The 20,506-nt window shown below is 40.0% G+C and overlaps 1 protein-coding gene across 1 annotated transcript in view; it reads right to left on the bottom strand.

Annotated features, from left to right (window-relative positions):
• Positions 1-208: 208 nt before the first annotated feature.
• LOC147605899 (uncharacterized) overlaps positions 209-20,506 on the bottom strand; it is a 115,809-nt gene continuing 95,511 nt past the window's right edge. Inside the window, exons 4-5 of the mRNA XM_086792563.1 lie at positions 398-582; positions 209-305 (exon numbers count right to left, since the gene is read on the bottom strand). Of these exons, the coding sequence (XP_086648689.1) occupies positions 247-305; positions 398-582 (244 nt within the window). The 3' untranslated portion in view covers positions 209-246. The remainder of the gene's footprint in view (positions 306-397; positions 583-20,506) is intronic.

Raw genomic sequence — 20,506 nt, forward strand, 5'->3', positions numbered from 1 at the left:
CGGTCGGAATGTCCGAGGAGTAGTGCTCACGTCCACCCTCTGCAGCGGCGGCCGGTGGATCATCAGCAGCTTGTGCCTGTTCAAGTAATATATAGTATATAAGTATATATATATGCAATTCAATAAACCAAAACCATTTGTTACGAATTTTCAAGTACCTGTCGACCGTATGGTCTCATGGCCAACTCAAACTGCGCGTCCGTAATACGTCCCTCGGCTCTGAAGATGGCCCACGTGTCACGTCTGCTATGCCGGCGAGCATACGCAGTATCGTGGGTTGCGGGCTTCCTCCCCGTAACCCGTCGCTGTATCATAATCAACACAATTTGTAAGATTAAAACAATTCATAGAATCAATGAATTAAGTAAACAATCAAATAAAGTGGCAGGATACTTACGAACTCTGCCTCCCATGACTCGACGCCGCCAGATCCGAAATGCGAAGATCCAACGGTCTCCATCTGGATCCGTCGTGCCTCCACATGCTGCCTGCTCTTCACGCCACCCTCTGCTCGTTTCTTTGCCTCCTTCCACTCGCGTTTGTGCGCAGTGGCAGGTTTCTCGGCAGGATAGCCACCCGCAGCTACATTTAGCCGGTCATCGTACGCGAGTTTTTTAAGGTGAGATCTTTTATTACTTAAGATCTCCCTTATTCGCGTCCTTCCCCATACATCCGAGAATGTAGCATGTGGGGGATTGGGGTACCGACTATGTACAGCCTCTATCACCTCCCCAACTAATCGGCTATTTTGATCTTTAAATTTAATAAAACAATTTCTATATGAGTTTGATACTACCCCACGCATGTACTCCATTACCTCCCTCCCCCTCGCATCCATCACTATCCCGCCCCTATCCGTCACATCATAGCAAACCACTCTCTCCATCTCTCTCATCTCCTCCTCTTCCGAACTGTCTCCTCTAACTCTTCTCCCTCTATCTCCTCTCTCACCCCGTGCCCTACTACCTCCCCCACCTCCCCCACCTCCCCCACCAAAGCACCCGCCGCATCCTCCACTCCCACTCTTCCTACTGCTGCGGGTGGAGTCACGACTGGGGGATTGTCTACGTGACGGTGGCTGTGAGCCCTGACGTGATGGTGGCTCTGAGGGAGCACGTGATGGTGGCTGTGAGGGTGTACGTGAGTGTGTCTGGGATGAGGTATGTCTCCTCGGTGGACGTGGAAGAGGAGAAGCTGCATGCCGTCTCGTCGGACTCGGAGGAATAGACGGCACTGGAGTGCCCTGGATACTCGCGATAGGGGTATAGACACCAGGCAGGGAAGGAGGGGGATGGACATACATATACTCTGTAAGCTCAACCGGACCAGGTTGGCGCCCAAAGTGATTCATCATCTCCATCAACCAATTGCTGTACGCAAATGGATCGGATGAAGAACCTGGAATATCCATAAAGAACCTGCAACAAACATCATCATGTACATCATGGGCTGTCTCTTGACTCACACATTGTCATTACACAAGTCAATTGCTTGCAAACCATGAAATCTGAAACGCCGCAGTTTTTTGTCTGCAGAAACGCGTGTATACACCCGTCAAAAAACGCGTGTATACACCCGGCCAAAAACGCGTGTATATGCGCGTGAAAAAACTCTGCAGACAGCTTACACGCGCTTTTACACGCGTCCGTACACGCGACCTGCGAAAAAATTTTCTCGAAAAGACCGACCCCCGACAAAGACAGAATGTCCTTATAAAAGGACCAGCCATTGTCGCCCCTGTCAGGATGCAGCAACCCAATCGTGTGCAAGAAGACAAACCCAAAGAGCAAAGAGCAAAATAAACAAATCTGACAAAAAGAGACAAGGCACAGGACAAAGTGACTCACCTCTGAAAAAGTGAGTCCTCTCTGCTCCTTCTCTGCTCCCTCCTTCTCCCGTGTGTGTGCTCCTTTCTCTGCTCCCTCCTTGCTGTTGGAAGAGGCGAAAACAGGCGAAAACGCATGCACTGTTGATTTTCAAGTTCAAAATCTATATTTGGGGAAGGCGGGCTATTTTTAGTTTAAATATGCCGCCGCGTTTATGTTCGCGTTTATAAACGCAGGTATGTTCGCGTGTATCTGATTTTAGCTGCGTTGATACACGCGTTTTGCAGAAATTAGCCGCGTGAATACACGCGTTTTTTAGGAAGTAGCCGCGTTAATACACGCAAATTTTAGGAGATAGCCGCGTGAATACACGCGATTTTGTGCTTTCATTAAAAATATATAATGAGTTTGTGTTTTCTGATTTGTACACAGGATGGCATCAACCTCTTCAAGCAGTTCTGGGGAAGATGAGACAATGCGTCATCGTAATCGCGATGTGTGGTTGGGACAACGGATCAAATGTATGTGTAATCGATGTCAAGGATGCATTGTACGAGCACGTCGAATTACCTTGAATCACATCTCCATGTATGGAGAATGGAATCAAACAGGTTTAGAGGTGAGTAGATGTAAATTGATGGTATTCAAATGACTCATGGTATCCAAATTAAATTAATAGAGTTGTAACATATAATTTGATAAATTGAAGCAGGATGCAGTACCACACCCTAACATGGTACCCTACGCGCGACGAGAGCACGTAAAGCGTCGACGAGATGATGCTGGAGCTTCGGGATCTATTGTCAGAGATGAGTGGGAAAGGGACGACAATAGCCCTGCACCCCACGAAGTTGTGGAAGAGGAGGTGCTTGATGATATGGTGCGGAATCTTTTTAAGGATGATCCCAAAGGTATGGACGACGATGATATGGAACAAGAGCATCTTTATAAAGCTTCATCGACACCGGTGTTTGAAGGGTGCACATTCTCAGTTTTACGTGCTTCCCTTGAACTACTTAATATACAAACAGTGTATGGATGGAGCAATGCAAGTCTTGACGCATTGTTGAAGTAAGCATTCTAACTTATAAATTTGAATTAGTGGTTTAAGGTTTAAGATTTAAGACTAATTATAATTGATGATATTGGATGCAGGCTATTGTCAAACTTTTATTTATATTTTAACAGGTTTGAAAACATCGGGTAAACATGCATGTCCTGTTTGTGGCCCTTCGTTAGTACATGAGTATGCTGATGGTTTGTGTAAGACTATATTCGATAATCATCATCGATTTCTCCCCTCAGATCATCCTAAATATGTTGCTAGTAAGAGTAACATTCCTCCACAAACACTTCGTGCAAAAGATTGGAAGCGTATTTGGGAGTCTACAACTATTCTTCCTCCAGATGGCATGAACAGGTATAGTAATGTTTTTTCAATCTTGTTTTGTGTAGTCTCTAATTGGATTAAAGGTCACATAGAGCAATCCCTTGTGCAGGTACTCCATTTTTTTCCGGCTGCCATATTGGACCCATCTTAAGATCAACCATCTTCTTGATCCCATGCACATCTTCAAGAATGTGGGATCTGGTATTTGGGAACATATTACTGGTAAACGAGACAATGTTAGCGTACGTGAGGACTTGCGGGTCGCAGGACGTATGCGTCAAGCTTGGCCACGAGAGGTGGGTGGGCACGTTCGTCTTCCGCCTGCACCATGGATTGTATCAAAGAAAGAGGAGAAGCAGGTAAAGCAGGCCATCACCACTTTGCGTACTCCCACTGGATGCATGAGATCATTGAAGGGAGCCTTTACAACCACTAAGAAAAGAGGCGTTGAGCAACTATATGGGTTGAAGTCCCACGATTGGCACAAGATGCTTCAAGTAAGTGTTTTCCAAGTCTTGTACGTACGTTTAAATTAAATTTTGTAATGCCATAAACCATAAATGTGCTCTTATGTGCGCAGTTCATACTACCTACTAGCATCGACCATTATGCGAACAAGAGTTTGAAAAAATGTATTTATAAGATGGGCGAGCTTGTGAGGTATGTAAAACCCATGCTCAGATCACCCTTCATTATACCTTGCAAAATGAACGTGCATGAGGTATAACGTACTATTTATTTATTTTTCAGATATGTTAGTTCCAAAGCAATTGATCCAGCCACGTTGGATGATGCGCGTGTTATGGCAGCGGAGGTGGTTTGTTTGGTAGAGGAGACTTTTCCGCGAACCATTCTCACAAGTCAACTACATCTCATTGTGCATTTAGTGGACGAAATTGCTTTATGTGGTACTGTGCATGCACGTTGGATGTTCTTCCTAGAGCGCTTCATGAAGACCTTAAAAGACTTTGTGAGGCAAAGTGCAAGGCCTGAAGGAAGCATGGCCGAGGGTTGGTTGATACAAGAGTCTCTTGTATATATTTCAGAATTTCTTGGTCAGGTGGACAGCTCTTTGCCACGACTATGGAGCAATGAAGAGGACTTGAGGATGACCTCTATTGTGCCTCAAGGAAAAGGACAGAGTAAAGTAATTGACAGAACATTGATTGATGATCTCAATTTCACTTGTATCCTTAATAGTGATGTGATGAGCAGATGGGTTACAAGATATGAGGATGCAAAGACAAAAAGGCAAGCAGAAAGAGCTCTCTTTCGGAGGCAACATGGCTCTCGGAAGGCGTACCCTAAGCATCTAGCAACACTTCCGAATGATATCCATGTTGATTGGTTGCATGAGGAAATGGAGAGAGCAGAGAGCGACGAGGGGCTGCATATCACGGCGGAAGAATGGGAGTATGCACGAGGATGCATGTCAAAGGTACATAGAACTAATGTTTTGCATTAGTTGTAAGTGATTTGCTTTTAATATTTATTCACATTGCTTACACAAATATTGCTTCTATTTTGGTCCAGTGCACTATGTTCAATGCTATATGGTGTGAAGGCAAGCATTTTCGAACACAAAGAATTGATGAAAAGAGAAATACACAAGATTGCGGTGTCATTAGTAGCTTTGAGGGAGCTAATGGAAAAATGGATGATTATTGTGGCATAATCCAAGACATATTTAGGCTTGACTTTCGTCGCTTCTTTGTGTATGTTTTGGATGTCAAATGGCAAATGAACGTGGTGGAAAAAGGGCCTGATGCAACGATAAAACGCCATGCAAGTGGATATGTAACTATTGACTCTACAAAGTTTTGGCAAACAAAGAAAGATAGGCTCGTATTGCCACAACAATGTGAGCAGGTATGCATTTTTTTACTAATGTGTTTCATGTACATATATATCTAAGCTCGCGTACCCCTTGACTTTTGATATGCTAATTAATTACTGTACTGTGTGTATTTGAGTAGGTTATCTATCTACCAATGGTGCATGACATCAAATGGTGGTACGTCATCCCTATTGCACCACGTTCCAAAGTGCTGTATAATACATTCACTGATATGGAGCATATGGAGGATGTAACAAGCCGCAATGAAGATGACGTCGAACATGCCATTGAAGATGTTGTGATCGATGATCAAGAAATAAGAGATGATCGTGATAATGAGGATGAGCATGCCATTTCTCATGATCATGAGAATGACCCTACCATTGAGGATGATGGTGATGTTGATGAGGATGATCAGGACATCGATACCATTATCAATGGAGTACAGAATATCGATAGTGGAATAAATTTAATCGTAGCCTTACCAATTGATCAAATGGATATTGATGTTGATCGTTTGACAAGGATGGATCTTATTGAAGATGAGATCGAACCCTAACCAATCCGTCACTGTATGTTCTAAATTGATGACATTTCTATCATCTCATATGCATGATTTATTTTTGAATATATTTCATTGTCGTAAATGCATGTAGTGGGATTGTGTAATGATGTATACTGTAATGTACTATGAGATGGTTTAAGGAAAATAGTTTTTAATTTTGTTAAGGAATTCAGTTTTTTTCAGTTTTGCTCTGTTATGCGTGTATTAATCCGTGTACAGTACCGTGTATTTATCCGTGTATAATAGCGAGTATTAACCCGTAAATATTATCGTGTATTTATGCGTGTATTACTGCGTGTATATAAACGCATTTATACACGCGTTGATAAATGCAAATATACACGAGAACTTAAATGCTACAATACACGCGCCCGATTCTATTCAAATACAAGCGCGACCATACACGCGTTCGTAATTTATCGCGTGTATGAAACGCGTGTATGGCAGCATTGTCTTGTAGTGCACGTACCATATCTTCTAAAACCTCTTCCTTGACCATCACATGAGGAAAGGGTGGTGGGCTTGTATCTCCATCATTCCAATCCTCCACCACTTCTATGTTTTGTGAAGTCTCTACCATTTCTCTACAACGCTTGACCTCTTGACGCCGCCTATGGATTAACATAGAAGGGTGCGGCGCATTATCCTACACACACAAGTATTTCAATGTGAGTCTCCATTGAATACTAATTCTTAATTAAATTCTTACAATATAAGAAAAGTATACTTATCATTTACCCCGTCGGTTCCCATTTTCCATACATTGAAATGTGATTCATTCGTAATGCTATGTTGTCGATGCATACATCCTCGACAATGATCACACATACATTTTATTTTTGTTGTAACCAACGATCTTGATTTTGAACACAAAGGGACTCATCATCACTAGAAGAACTAATTGATGAAGACATCCTGCATATTCAAGAAAAGAAAAAATAATTTTCATCTTTCTATGTGTGTTTAAAACCTGTTCTGTTTCGTGTTTATTTGCGGGTCTATAAATGCATCTATACATGCATCTAAAAGCACATCTACAAACGTGTCTACTCTGTAGAATAGACGTGTTTTTAGATGCACTTTTAGATGCGTGTATAGACGCATTTACAGATGCGCAATGTGGCAAAAAAGATTAAAAATTAAACCCGAGAGAGTTTTTTACCGGTATTTTGGCAAAACGTGGTTCTTCCAAAAAGCATCCCGCCCTATTTCTAATCCTCTCTCACCCTCTCAAGCTTCTAAACCTCTCACCCTCTCAAGCTTCTAACCCTCTCTCACCCTCTCAAGCCTCTCTCACCCTCTCAAGCTTCATCACCATGTTGCAAATCTGCTTTACAAAGGACTATGGAGTAAGAGTTTACCTTGGTACATACCTTAAGGTTGTGGTGAGTCTCTTTCTCTTTTTCTTCTTCTTGCTCCTTTTCTTCTTGCTCTTGCTCTTGCTCTTGCTCTTGCTCTTAAATCCTAATTTTCTTTTGTAAAAGACAATCAAGTGTTTGTATAGTTCACTTTTTTTGGGGGCTATTTTATATCTTTTTACCTCGAAAATCACAAATAACCAAGGTAGCCCTCTTGGTTTATTTATTATATTTTCTTAATATTTGATTACTAATCTTTTGTATGTATGCATTACTAATCTTCTTAAAATTTTCTTGGTTTGTATGTATGCATTGCTAATCTTTTTCTCACCCTTTTGTTGGTTTTGTAGGTCCTCTAATCCTCTCTTTCAACATCACGCAAAAGAGGTAAGTGCTTTCATATCTTTCCTCTATTATTATTGCACCCTTGGGTGCTGGGGATTTGTTTTGTAGGTCTGCCCTTAAGCTTTATGCATAATGCTCATGCATGCTTTATGCATAAGGCCTTATATGCTTAAGCTTTATGCTTTATGGATAAGCTCTATGCATAAGGTTTATGCCTTATGATTTAAGCTTTATGCATAAGCCACATGCATAAGCTTTATGCTTTATGTTTCACATCTTATGCTTCAGCTTTATGCTTTATGCATAAGCCTTATGCATAAGGTTTATGTCTTATGATTTAACCTTTATGCATAAGCCATATGCATAAGCTTTATGCTTTATGTTTAACATCTTATGCTTCAGCTTTATGCTTTATGCATAAGCCTTATGCATGGGCTTCATGCCTTATGCTTTAAGCTTTATGCATAAGCCTTATGCATAAGCTTTATGCCTTAATCTTTAAGCTTTTTGCATAAGCCTCATGCTAATATTTATGCATAAGGCCTCATGCATAGCTTTATGCATAAGCCTTATGCATAAGCTTTATGCCTTATGCTTTAAGCTTTATGCATAAGCCTCATGCTAAGCTTTATGCATAAGGCCTCATGCATAGCTTTATGCATAAGCCTCATGCATAAGCTTTATGCTTTATGCTTAAGGCCTTATGCTTAAGCTTTATGACTTATGCTTTAAGCTTTATGCATAAGCTTTATGCTTAAGCTTTATGCTTTATGCGTATAAGCCTTATACCTTATGCTTTAAGCTTTATGCATAAGCCTCATGCTAAGCTTTATGCATACGTCCTCATGCATAGCTTTATGCATAAGCCTTATGCATAAGGTTTATGCTTTATGCTTAAGGCCTTTTGCTTAAGCTTTATGCTTAATGCATAAGCCTTATGCATAAGCTTTATGCCTTATGCTTTACTAATCTTTTGCTCACCCTTTTGTTGGTTTTGTAGGTCCTCTAATCCTCTCTTTCAACATCACGCTTAGCGTAACGGCTTACATTAGGCTTGCATAATGCATAGTGCTTTAAATATAATGCATAGTGGTTTAAGCTTATGCATAGTATTTTAAACATAACGCATCATGCATAGCTTTATGCATATGCTTTACTAATCTTTTGCTCACCCTTTTGTTGGTTTTCTAGGTCCTCTAATCCTCTCTTTAAACATCACTAGAAAGAGGTAAGTGCTTTCATATCTTTTGTCTCTTTCCCGTATTATTAATGCACCCTTGGGTGCTAGGGATTTGTTTTGTAGGTATACGCATAAGCTTTATGCATAATTCTCATGCATACTTAAGGTCTTATGCATAGTGATTTATGCATAAGGCCTCATGCATAAAACTATGCATAAGGCCTTATGCATAAGCTTTATGCATAAGGCCTCATGCATAGTTTTATGCTTAAAGCCTCATGCTTAAGGCCTCATGCATAGCTTTATGCTTAAGGCCTCATGCTTAAGGCCTTATGCATAGTGCTTTATGCATAAGCCTCATGCATAAGCTTTATGCATAAGGCCTCATACATAGTTTTATGCATAAGCCTTATGCATAAGGCCTCATACATAGTTTAATGCATAAGCCTCATGCATAAACTTCATGTGTAGCTTTATGCTTAAGTCCTCATGTGTGCTAACTTTGCAGCGACTTGCTCAAACATAGGCCTGAGCGGCGGACACACCCTCACCACCAACTGTAAGAACGATGGCGGTGCCCTTATCACGACCAGCCTAGACCTCGATAACTGCATCAGTAATAACAACGGCTACCTCGTTTCGTGTGTCTAGCGTATCGGCACACCACGACCACCTATATATAGGATAGAACACGGCACAACCAGTGTTACTCACAGCTCTCCTCCTCCTCCTCTATGTTGTCTCTACCGTGCTGCAAATTTTAAATAAGAGCCTGGTTTATTTTGAATCAGTACCGAGTTTAGTGAAAATAAAAGAAAATCAGTACCGAGTAACACGGCACAACCAGTGTTACTCGCAGCTCTCCTTCTCCTCCTCTATGTTGTCTCTACCGTGCTGTAAATTTTAAATAAGAGCTTGGTTTATTTTGAATCAGTACCGAGTAACATGGCACAACCAGTGTTACTCGAAGCTCTCCTCCTCCTCCTCTATGTTGTCTCTACCGTGCTGCAAATTTTAAATAAGAGCTTGGTTTATTTTGAATCAGTACCGAGTTTAGTGAAAATAAAAGAAAATCTGATAATCACACTAATCAATCACTAATAAACGTTGTTTAAACTCGACAGCTGTATCCTCATAACAAAACTGATCCAAATGTCCGTCCACAAATCTTTTTCCAGATTACCGAAGAGGATGTGTTGGCATGGATATATCGTTTTCAAAATGTAGCTAGTTATCACACAAATTGATAAGAAGACACAAAGTCCTTGGAAATCCACACTCTTAGAAAAGTGCAAGCATAAAAGTTAAATTAGTCTCAATCAAAGTGATTGTTGATAGAATGTTGCACTATTACATGCAATCCTATTTTCATCATCTTTCGGTGAAAATGAACATATAAAAAACCTTGAAAGCGTTGAAATTAAAATTGATTAACGACACTTGTTTCGAAACTTTTCTCGATGAGAATAACAATGGCTACCTCGTTTCGTGTGTCTAGCGTATCGGCCCACCGCGGCCACGTATATATAGAATATAACACGGCACAACCAGTGTTGCTTGCAGCTCTCCTCTATGAATGTTACCTCTACCATGTACACAAAACTGCAAATTTTAAATATATAGGATATAACACGGCACAACCAATGTTACTCGCAGCTCTCCTCCTCTATGGTGTCTCTACCGTGTACACAAAGCTGCATATTTTAAATAAGAGCATGATTTATTTTGAATCAGTACCGAGTTTAGTGAAAATAAAAGAAAATCTGATAAGCACACTAATCAATCACTAATAAACGTTGTTTAAACTCGACAGCTGTATGCTCATCACAAAACATCCAAAGGTCTGTCCACAAAGCTTTTTCAAGATTACGGAAGAGGATGTATTGGCATGGATATATCATTTTCAAAATGTAGCCAGTTATCACACAATTGATAAGAAGCCACAAAGTCCTTGGAAATCCACACTCTTAGAAAAGTGCGGGCAAAAAAGTCAAATTGGTCTCAATCGAAGTAGTTCTTGATAGAATGTTTCACTATTACATGTAATCCTATTTTCGTCTTTCTCGGTGGAAATCAACATATAAAAAACCCTGAAAGCGTCAAAAGTCATTTCGAGAAAAATGTGGGTATCGATTCCTCGAAACAAGCGCCGAAATCATCGTCAAATTCATCGGTGCAGTAAGCGTTGAAATTAAAATTGATTAACGACATTTGTTTTGATACTTTTTTGATAAGATTAACAATGGCTACCTCGTTTCGTGTGTCTAGCGTATCGACCCACTGCGGTAACCTATATATAGGATATAACACGGCACAACCAGTGTTGCTTGTAGCTCTCCTCTATGTTTCCTCTACCATGTACACAAAGCTGCAAATTTTAAATAAGAGCCTGGATTATAAGAGAATTTTTTAAAATTTAGTACTGGGCTTATACCCATTTGCTAATGTGCAATCCATAATTATCATTGATTCTAGTGAACAAGGTCCTTAAGGGGTTACTAGCACTTCAAGCTAGAGTCATTTTTGTGTTCAATACAGAATTGTTGGTAGAAGTAATGTCTTCCTATTGTTGCTTCTTTGGTTCCTCCTCACTTGTTCGTGAGGAGTAGTGTTACCTTTCCAAGGAATATGCCAAGTTCTCCTCTGTATAAAGATGCCTTGATGCACTAGGAGTTTAGTAAAAAATAAAAGAAAATTTGATAATCATACTAATCAATCACTAATAAACCTTATTTCAACTCGGCAGCTGTATGGTCATCACAAAACCAATCTAAAGGTCCATCGACAAAGCCTTTTTCGGATTACCGAAGAGGATGTCTTAGCATGGATATATCGTTTTCAAAATGTGGCCAGTTATCACACAAATTGAGAAGAAGGCACAAAGCCTTTCGAAATCCAGACTCTTAGAAGGTAAAGCAGCTACCTAGTTTCTCCATCCGCAAAGTGAAAGCATAAAGTCAAATTGGTTTGAATCAAAGTAGTTGTTGATAGAATGTTTCACTATTACAGGCGATCCTATTGTCAGTGTCTTTCTCGATGGAAATGAACATATAAAAAACCCTTGAAAGCGTCAAAATTCATGTCAAGAAAAGTATCGCTTGAAACAAGCCTCGAGATAAGTGCCAAAATCATCACTGCAATAGGCATTGAAATTAAAATTGGTTAGGAACAGTTGTTTTGACACTTTTTTCGAGGAGAATCTCGAGGATTATTTCGATGGTTATTTCCACAGACATAGGTTTTTATTTGACATAATGGTACATCGAGGTGCACTCCTGCAACTAAATGCACCACTATGCCAGCATTGAAGTGTACCCACAATAACTATGCTCAAATTTCGCAAAAGATGGATTTTTATTACTTAGACGAAGCTACATAGTGTCTTTTATTTATGTTTATAATTTATGTTCCAACACATGGAGCCGACAAAAGAGTACTTAAAGGCATTACTCTTGTATATATAGTGCCTTGCGAGGCCAAACCTAATCATCGGTGGACTCGAGGTTTGGCACGGGTCCTTGCAAGAAACATTCATAACGCAAAAACTGAGAAATGGTAAGTGATGGAAAACTTTAGCATGGGTGCAAAGTATAGAGTGCTTACCACATCGATCACATCTATCCAATCGATGTTGACACCCTCTCACTCAAGTTGTACGAAGAAGGTAAAGCCGCTACTTGGTTCCTCCATCGTCAAAGTGAAAGCATAAAGTCAAATTGTTTCGAATCAAAGTAGTTTTTAATACAATGTTTCACTATTACATACAATCCTCTTTTCGACGTCTTTCTTGATGGAAATGAGCATATAAAAAACCAGGAAAGCGTCAAAATTTATGTTGAGAAAAGCATTGGTATCGATTCGTTGAAACAAACCCCCAAAATAAGTGCTAAAATAACCATCCAAATCATCGCTGCACGAAGTGTAAAAATTAAAATTCATTAACGATCGTTGTTTTGATACTTTTTTTGATGAGAATCCTAATGATTATTTTGACGAATATTTCGACTATTACTTCGATGGATGTATTTTTGAAATTTTTTGAACATAATGATACATCAAGGTGCACCACTATGCGAGCATTGAAGAGTACCCACAGCAATTGTACTCAAATTTCACACACGTTAGATTTTTAATACTTATAAAAAGTTACATAGGGTCTTTTATTTATTTATACAATATATGCTTAAACACATGGAGCTGACAAAAAATTATGTAAAGGCATTGCTCCTATATATAGTGCTTTGCGAGCAATGCCAAAACTAATCATCAATGGACTCGAGGTTTTGCATTCGTCCTACAAAGAACATTCATAATGAAAAAACTGAGAAATGGCAAGTGATGCAAAACTTTGACATGGGTGCAAAGTGTAGAACGCTTACCATATTGACCACATCTGTGTAGTTAACATTGATGCCCTCTCGCTCAAGTTTCTTAAGGAGAGAATATGTCCCATGCTTACCCAAAAATATCATTTGTTGAACTATGTGCACAAGATTTTGATAGTATGCATGATTTTTTTGGTGCATTTATATACAAATGAATCTCTAGAAAGCATATTTGCAAGGAAAAATATGCTAAGGAAAGAGAAAAGAAATAGATATAAATCGAGTAATGTGGTGAAAGGAATGGATACATGCAAAGGCTTAGGTATATCAAGTAATGCCATGAAAAACAATCCAAAGAACAATGATTCAATCCCCACTTCTTTTCATCAAAGTGAAGCTTTAAAAAAAAATCTTGAACCTCCATGACAAGCAGTCCAAAGGTCAATGATTAAGTAATGCCATGAAAAGCAACATATCACAATAAATCTATACATGTAATCTCAAAAAGGAATGAATCTATACATGTAATCTCAATCAATCAATCACCAATAACAAACAACCAAAAGGAAGACCATAGCCATAATAAAAGTACAATGAAAGAACTAGAGTTCAACCTCATCTTCAATGAGGTCAAACCTTTCTAAAGGATCTATCTCAACGTCCATGCCTATATCCAAATCTACAAAGAGATCCATCCCACTACTAGAATCATCACTATGAGAGGCAATACCATCATCTCCAATAGCTCGATCATCATCTCCAATGGCACGATCATCTCATCAATGTTTTCCAAGCTATCTCTCTCCATAGTTGAGTTGACATGCTCCTCCATATGCTTAATGTGGGTGAATGTACTATAAATGTCTCTTGAACGTGGTGAGATTGGGATTATATGCCACCATCTCTTATTGTCAATTATTGGCTGATACACAATCTGTTCAAGCACAAAGATACATCATACAAAAAAATTACATCTCAACTATCTGTAAATGTATATATTGTAATTACCAATAATTATATGTACTTGTTGACAATGTTGTGGTAGCACTAGAGTCGCATCCTTTCCTTGCCACCAAAACTTTGTAGAGTCAATGGTCACAATGTTGTGGTAGCACTAGAGTCCCATCCTTTCCTTGCCACCAAAACTTTGTAGATTCAATGGTCACAAAGCCACTTGCATGACGCTTGATTATTACATTAGGAACTCTTTCCAGCACATCCTTAAACCACTTGACATCCAAAATATATACAAAGAAGCTTTAAAAGTCAAGCTTAATGATATTTTGGATCAATCCACAATAATCATCCATGGCTCCATTGGCTCCCTAAAAACTTACAATTACCCCATAATCTTGGGTGTTCCTCTTCTCATCAATCCTTTGTGTGTGAAAATTTTTATCCTCTGACCACAAAGCATTAAACATTGTGTACTATACCAAGACAAAAAAAATTATAAAAACCTCAAAATAAATTTTCGCAAGTTTGACATACTAAAATATGATTGAGAACATAAGTTTGTTTACCTTTTTAAAGCATTCTCGGGCATACTCCCACTCCTCCAATGTGATATGCATGTTTTTCTCTTGCGCCACTCTTTCCATCTCCTCATGTAGCCAATCTACATCAAGATCCTTGGGAAGTGATCATAGGTGCTCGGGGTATTGCACACTATGTCCATGGTGCTTATGGAATACCTACCTTTCACTTTGTCTTCTTGCCATCTCATCCTCATACTTTGCCACCCATCCTCTCATCATATCACTATTAAGCACACAAAAAGTATTAAGCTTACTATGCATCTCTGTATCCATGACTTTGGTCTTTCCCTTTCCTTGAGGAACATGAGAGGTCATCCTCAAGTCTTCTTCATTGCTCCATAGGCAAGAAAGAGAGGGATCCACTTCCACAAGGTATTCTGAGATATAAACAAGTGATTCTTGTACCAACCAAACCCTCAGCCATACTACCTTCTGGCTTTGCATTTTGCCTTACAAAATCCTTCAAGGTCTTCATGAAATGCTCAAGAAAGAATATCCATCGAGCATGCATAGTGACACATATGGAAATCTGATGAATTAAATGAACCATAAGATGTAGTTGGCTTGTGAGAATTAATCGTGGGAATGTCTCCTCCACCAAACAAACCACCTCCACCGCCATGACCCTTGCACAGTCAAGTGTACATGGATCGATTTCCTTTGAGCTCACATATCTACAATGCAAAAAATAATAAACAAATCATTTTGAGAAAAACGCGTGTAGAAAATTGGCTACTATGAGGGTTTGGGATACAAACCTCACAAGCTCCCCCATCTTATAAATCGTCTCTCGCACTTCGTGGGATGCACAATTGGAAATTCTTATAGGAAGAATAAACTATAAACATTTATACACCATGATTGAACAAGTAAAATATGTACAACTTTAATGTTTCACTTACTTGAAGCATCTTTTGCCAATCTAAAAAAAGGATGACATTACTATTTTATCAATCGAGAAGCTTACCGATGCGCTGTAGTGTGTGCATGAGAAGAAGTCTCCATTCCTGCATGTGGCTGGGAGGATGTACCCTCTCCAGGTTGTACGGGCATACTGAATCTCCCAAGAATCTCGATGGCGCTATCTAAACCCACATCATCCATCTCCATATAATCTGCCATGGCCTCTGACAGTGTATCTCCAGAAAGTGCAGTGCCTCGTATAGCAAAGTCTTGATGATCACCAGCTTCACTTTACGGGTGTGGTCACTCATCGTATCTATATATTTAAAAATCCTATATGTCAGACTAGAGATACATTGTTAGAGGAGAGCTCAATCTATCTAATCAGAAACATTGACTAAATAACTCCAAGCAAGATGCATCCACATCTCGAAGTTTCTGTACAAGGGGATGTCACGTGCATCCCGCGCTTGAATGCCACGTAGACATTTCTGTACAAAAGGTGCAGGACCTGGGATGGTGAACTGGTCCCATGTGAGACCCCAGTCCAGGACGAGTCAGCTAGGGATCCATCTCAGCCGTCCGAGGTAAGGTGTGCATTGTCCTGCACATGAGTCCAAGGTCAAATGTGCACTGTCTTGCACATGAAACAATGCTAGTCCGCGCTGTGAGTCTCCCTCTAGAATGATGTCAGTGGTTCTGTGTATCAGGTATGGTACCGGATGCCAGATCACTGAGTAGAGTATGTTTAGGACAAGGGGCCAGCCCATAGGGCTACCCCAGAGCTTAGTATGGGCATGGGAATGGTGTGAAACCATCCCCATGTGGGCCAGTAGGCTGGACCCACCAGCCATGGAAGGGCTTTGGGACAGCCCTAACGCAAGAATAAGGCCATTTTCAGGAGGTTACAGCTTTCATAGGGCTGTAGGGCAAGTATGGGGCGGCCCATACAGGTTGCCCAGCCCATGGATTGTGGGCAAATGCTATGCCCAGCCTTCTAGAAGCAAGCGACGAGAGAGAACCAGAACCATGGGACCAGAGTGCACCAAGCAACCCAGCTAGGGCACCTGGCTTGAGTGTCACAGACATGTTCCAGCACATGATGCGAGCACTCGCAGTACAAACAGCCAAGTTGGATAAGCAGAAGGCGCGGAACTTGGCTCTGGAGGAGTGTTCTCACTCTCCAGTGTCGTGTTTTCCACCCACAGACAGATGGCCAGACAGAGATATACAACCAATTGGCCTTTGATGTGCTGAAGTGTTACGTCCACGATCAAAAAGGTAAGTGGGAATCATTTTTGCCTTTAGTTCAAGCTATTTTGAATGACTCTTTTTCTTCAGCTACTACTGGTAGGACTCCATATGAGGCAGCATTTGGAAGACCTTTCCAGTCGTTTATGAACCAGGAATTCATCTTCAGTACCAGAGGCAAACAGAGTGATGGAGTCTTACTACCAGGAGATCCTAGAGTTAGTAAAAGATAGATTGGCTAAAGCTCAAGAGGCCTACACTCGACATACCAATAATATGACATTTTCGGAAGGAGATTGGGTGTTGTTAGAGCTCTATATATAGCTCACTCTACCTAACTTGGTCTCACCTATGTATCTTGTCCTCAATATGAATCAGTCTTTGGGAGCGTACATGATATGTCTCTTTTCTCGTCTCTTTCTCTCTACATTTCAACATGGTATCAGAGCATCTATAAGGGAAGCATCTATGTCTTCTATAAGGGAAGCATCTATGTCTTCTTGTTAAATTCATGATTAGAATTTGATGTCTTGCAAGGTTGTTATTTGATTATGTGTTGTCTACATGATTTTATAGCTTAACTTGTTGTAATTAGAGTTGTTTCTTAATGGCGTCCTTAAAACCAAAACCAGAGATTGAATTGTGTTGGTGAATCCTATCAAAAAAGTTTGTCAAACGGAGTTGTGAGTTAAAAGTTATGATAGTTCGGGCAAACTGCATCTGTAACAGCAAAACAGGTTCCTTGAATAAGCAAATAGGTTCTTTGTGTGAGCACACAGGTTTCGTCTTCGTTAAGCGTCTTTAGCAAACTGCCAAATCTAGCTTTTTCGTCAAGCATCTCTTATTATTTTGCTATTTTTAGCAAAACGACCAATCTAGCTTTTTCATCAAGCGTCTATCAATGAATCTTGCCTCCCACATCTCTCTATTTTGAGGACTCTTTTCTCATTGACGTCTCGTATCTCTTGCGGCCGTCCATGTCTATGGTGTGCAGATTTTGTGATTTTATCTTATACGTCTTCTCGCAGACAGATATGGCTATGACTGTTCTCGTCAATGGTTTTCCTTCAGGCCAACGTTCTATTCCTTCTTTTCAAGGCCAAGGGTTTCCCGGTTGGAAAGCAAAGATGTTAATTCTTGAAGGCGATGAGCTCTCAGCTGTTGTTATTGGCGATTCTCTATGTTCGTCTCAGCCTGCTATATCGGATTCTGACAACGTTCTTATCACGGAAGGCCCTATTTTTGATGCATGGCATCTTGCTTATATGGATTGGCAGAGGCGTGATAAAGCAGCTCGTCGATACATTCTTTCTGCTCTTAGTGATTCTCTCATGCTTGATGTGTATGACTTTCCAACTTCCCATGATGTATGGGAGTATCTTATAGCAAATTTTTAGAAAAAGTCTGTTATAGAAACACTTTATTTGAGAGGTTTGCTTTCAAAGTTACAGTATGATGTTGGTACTGCTATGACGGGACATATTGATTCTTTCAAATCTATTATTAATCAACTTGCTGCTGCTGCGGGTGATCCTGTTCCACGAAAGCAACTTATTACAATTCTTCTTGATACGATAAAGGATCCGTCTTATGACAACATTGTTACCATTCTTTCTAACAAGGACGGTCTTGATTTTGACCAAACTTTCATATCTTTGATTGAGTATTCTCAACGTCAACAACGACATAGCGTTGGTCATGATGCAGCTATGTTTTTACAACAAGAGGAGCCTGAGTCACAATAGTTGGAACGGGCCTTTTATGTGCGAAGGCGTCCTTTTCAACGAGGCAACCACAGAGGTGGTCGTGGTGGTGGTAGTTTCTCTCGTCTCAAATTTCCTAACAAGCATTGTTCTTACTGCAATAGGAATGGTCATACTGAAGATGACTATTGGGCACGTCAATATGATGAAGAACACAACATTACCACAAAACAACCACGTTTATCTAGAGATTGCAAGATATGGCATCATTGCTTTGTTCATGCTGATTTCTCAAAGCTTCTTGATCTTCATCGTCAAGGTCTTGTACGTGGCATGGATCTTAAAGCTCATCCTCATATGGGAATCTGTGAGTTTTGTGCTCTTGGCAAACACAATCGTAAACCCTTTCCTCTCTCGAATTCAGTTCATTCTCACGATTTGTTAGATCTTGTTCATACTGACATTTGTGGACCTTTGCCTCCATCGCGAACACAACATCATTATTTCATTACGTTTATTGATGATTACTCACAGTATACAGTTGTTTTCTTGCTTCAACAAAAATCTGAGGCGTTATCTGTTTTTAAGCAATTTCACAAGGCTGCCGAACATCAAACTGGTCGTCTCGCCTCAAGAAACTTCGCAACGATAATGGTGGAGGATATGTGTCTCGTGAGTTTGAGAGTTATCGTACGGACCATGGTATTCATCTCATGAACATACTATTCCATATTCACTTCAACAGAACGGTGTTGCTGAACGTAAGAATCGCACTATTATCAATGCTATACGATGTATGCTAATTCATTCTAGGTTATCTTGTGTTTTCTGGAGTGAAGCTCTCTTGACAGTAGTCTTTGTTTAGAATCATCTTCCTACTACTACTCCTTCTGGTAAGATACCCATCACAGCATGGACACGTGAAATTCCTTCTGTATCTCATTTTTCAACCTTTGGATATATTGCTTATATTCATGTTCCTAAAGAAACACGAGCAAAGCTTGATGCTCCTAGGCTTAAAGTTATTTTTATTGGGTATTCTGACACTTCCAAAGGCTACAAATTCTATGACCCGTCCTCCAAGAAAGTGCTTGTGAATCGTGATGCTATTTTCAATGAACAGCTTATGGGCTGTACATGGTCCATGGATGATTCTGATGATACTAAATCTTTGCTTCAAGCTTTTCCATTCTTGTGTAATGATGAATCTTCTTCTATAGAGCAACTTTCCTCTTCACAACCATCTAAAGAGCAACTTTCCTCTTCACAACCATTGATTTCGAATGCTGTCATTGAGGATGTTGACATTTTCATTGATCTGCCTATTGATTTTGAGCATGGTTCTTGTCATGTTTATGATGAAGATTTTGAGGCTAATGTTTTCTCTACTTCCAAAAGATCCTGCCACGTACAGTGATGCTATATGTTCTCCACAAAAGGATCGAATGGCAAGAGGCTATGGAAGTAGAGTACGATTCTCTTATCTCTAAAGGTACATGGATTCTCACTGAGCTGCCTCCTGACCAAACTACCATTAAGTGTAAGTGGGTATATAAGAAAAAATTTAAAGCAGATGGATCCTTTGACAAATTCAAGGCACATTTAGTTGCCAAAGGTTATTCTCAAGTTGCTGGCGTTGATTATCATGAAACCTTTTCACCAGTTGTTTGCATTACCAGTATTCCGGTTTTATTGGGATTTGCTGTTCAATTTGACTTAGAAATTCATCAGATGGACGTGCGCATAGCTTTCTTGAATGGAGATTTGAATGAAGAAATTTACATGGAACAGCCAGAAGGATTTGTTATTGCAGGTAAGGAAGATCTTGTTGCTCATCTTCACAGGGCTTTATATGGTCTTAAACAAGCTTCACGGGCTTGGTACATCAAGTTTGATCTTTTTCTTACCTCCCATGGCTTTCTCTCTTGCTCTTCTGATCCCAACTTATTTACCAAACACCAAAATGGTAGTTTTGTAATCCTTGCCCTTCATGTGAATGATACAATCCTTGTTTCCAATGATTTGAGATTTCTACACCAAAGTAAGCAGTTGTTATCTTCGGCATTTGTGATATGGTGGATCTTGGAGAGCTTCACTCGTGTCTTGGCATTCAGATTCAAAGGGATCGCAGCAAAGGTATTTTATTACTTCGACAATCAAAGTTTATTGAAGATACTACTAAGAAGTTTGTTTGGAATCTGCACATTCAGCAACTACTCCTTGTCTTGCGAGTTCCATGAAAAACACTTCTGATGGTGGTGGCGAGCTTGTTACAAATCAACCAT

This window comes from Cibotium barometz, chromosome 58, assembly GCF_041138505.1.
Source record: "Cibotium barometz isolate CiBa-2024 chromosome 58, ASM4113850v1, whole genome shotgun sequence".
NCBI lineage: Eukaryota > Viridiplantae > Streptophyta > Polypodiopsida > Cyatheales > Cibotiaceae > Cibotium > Cibotium barometz.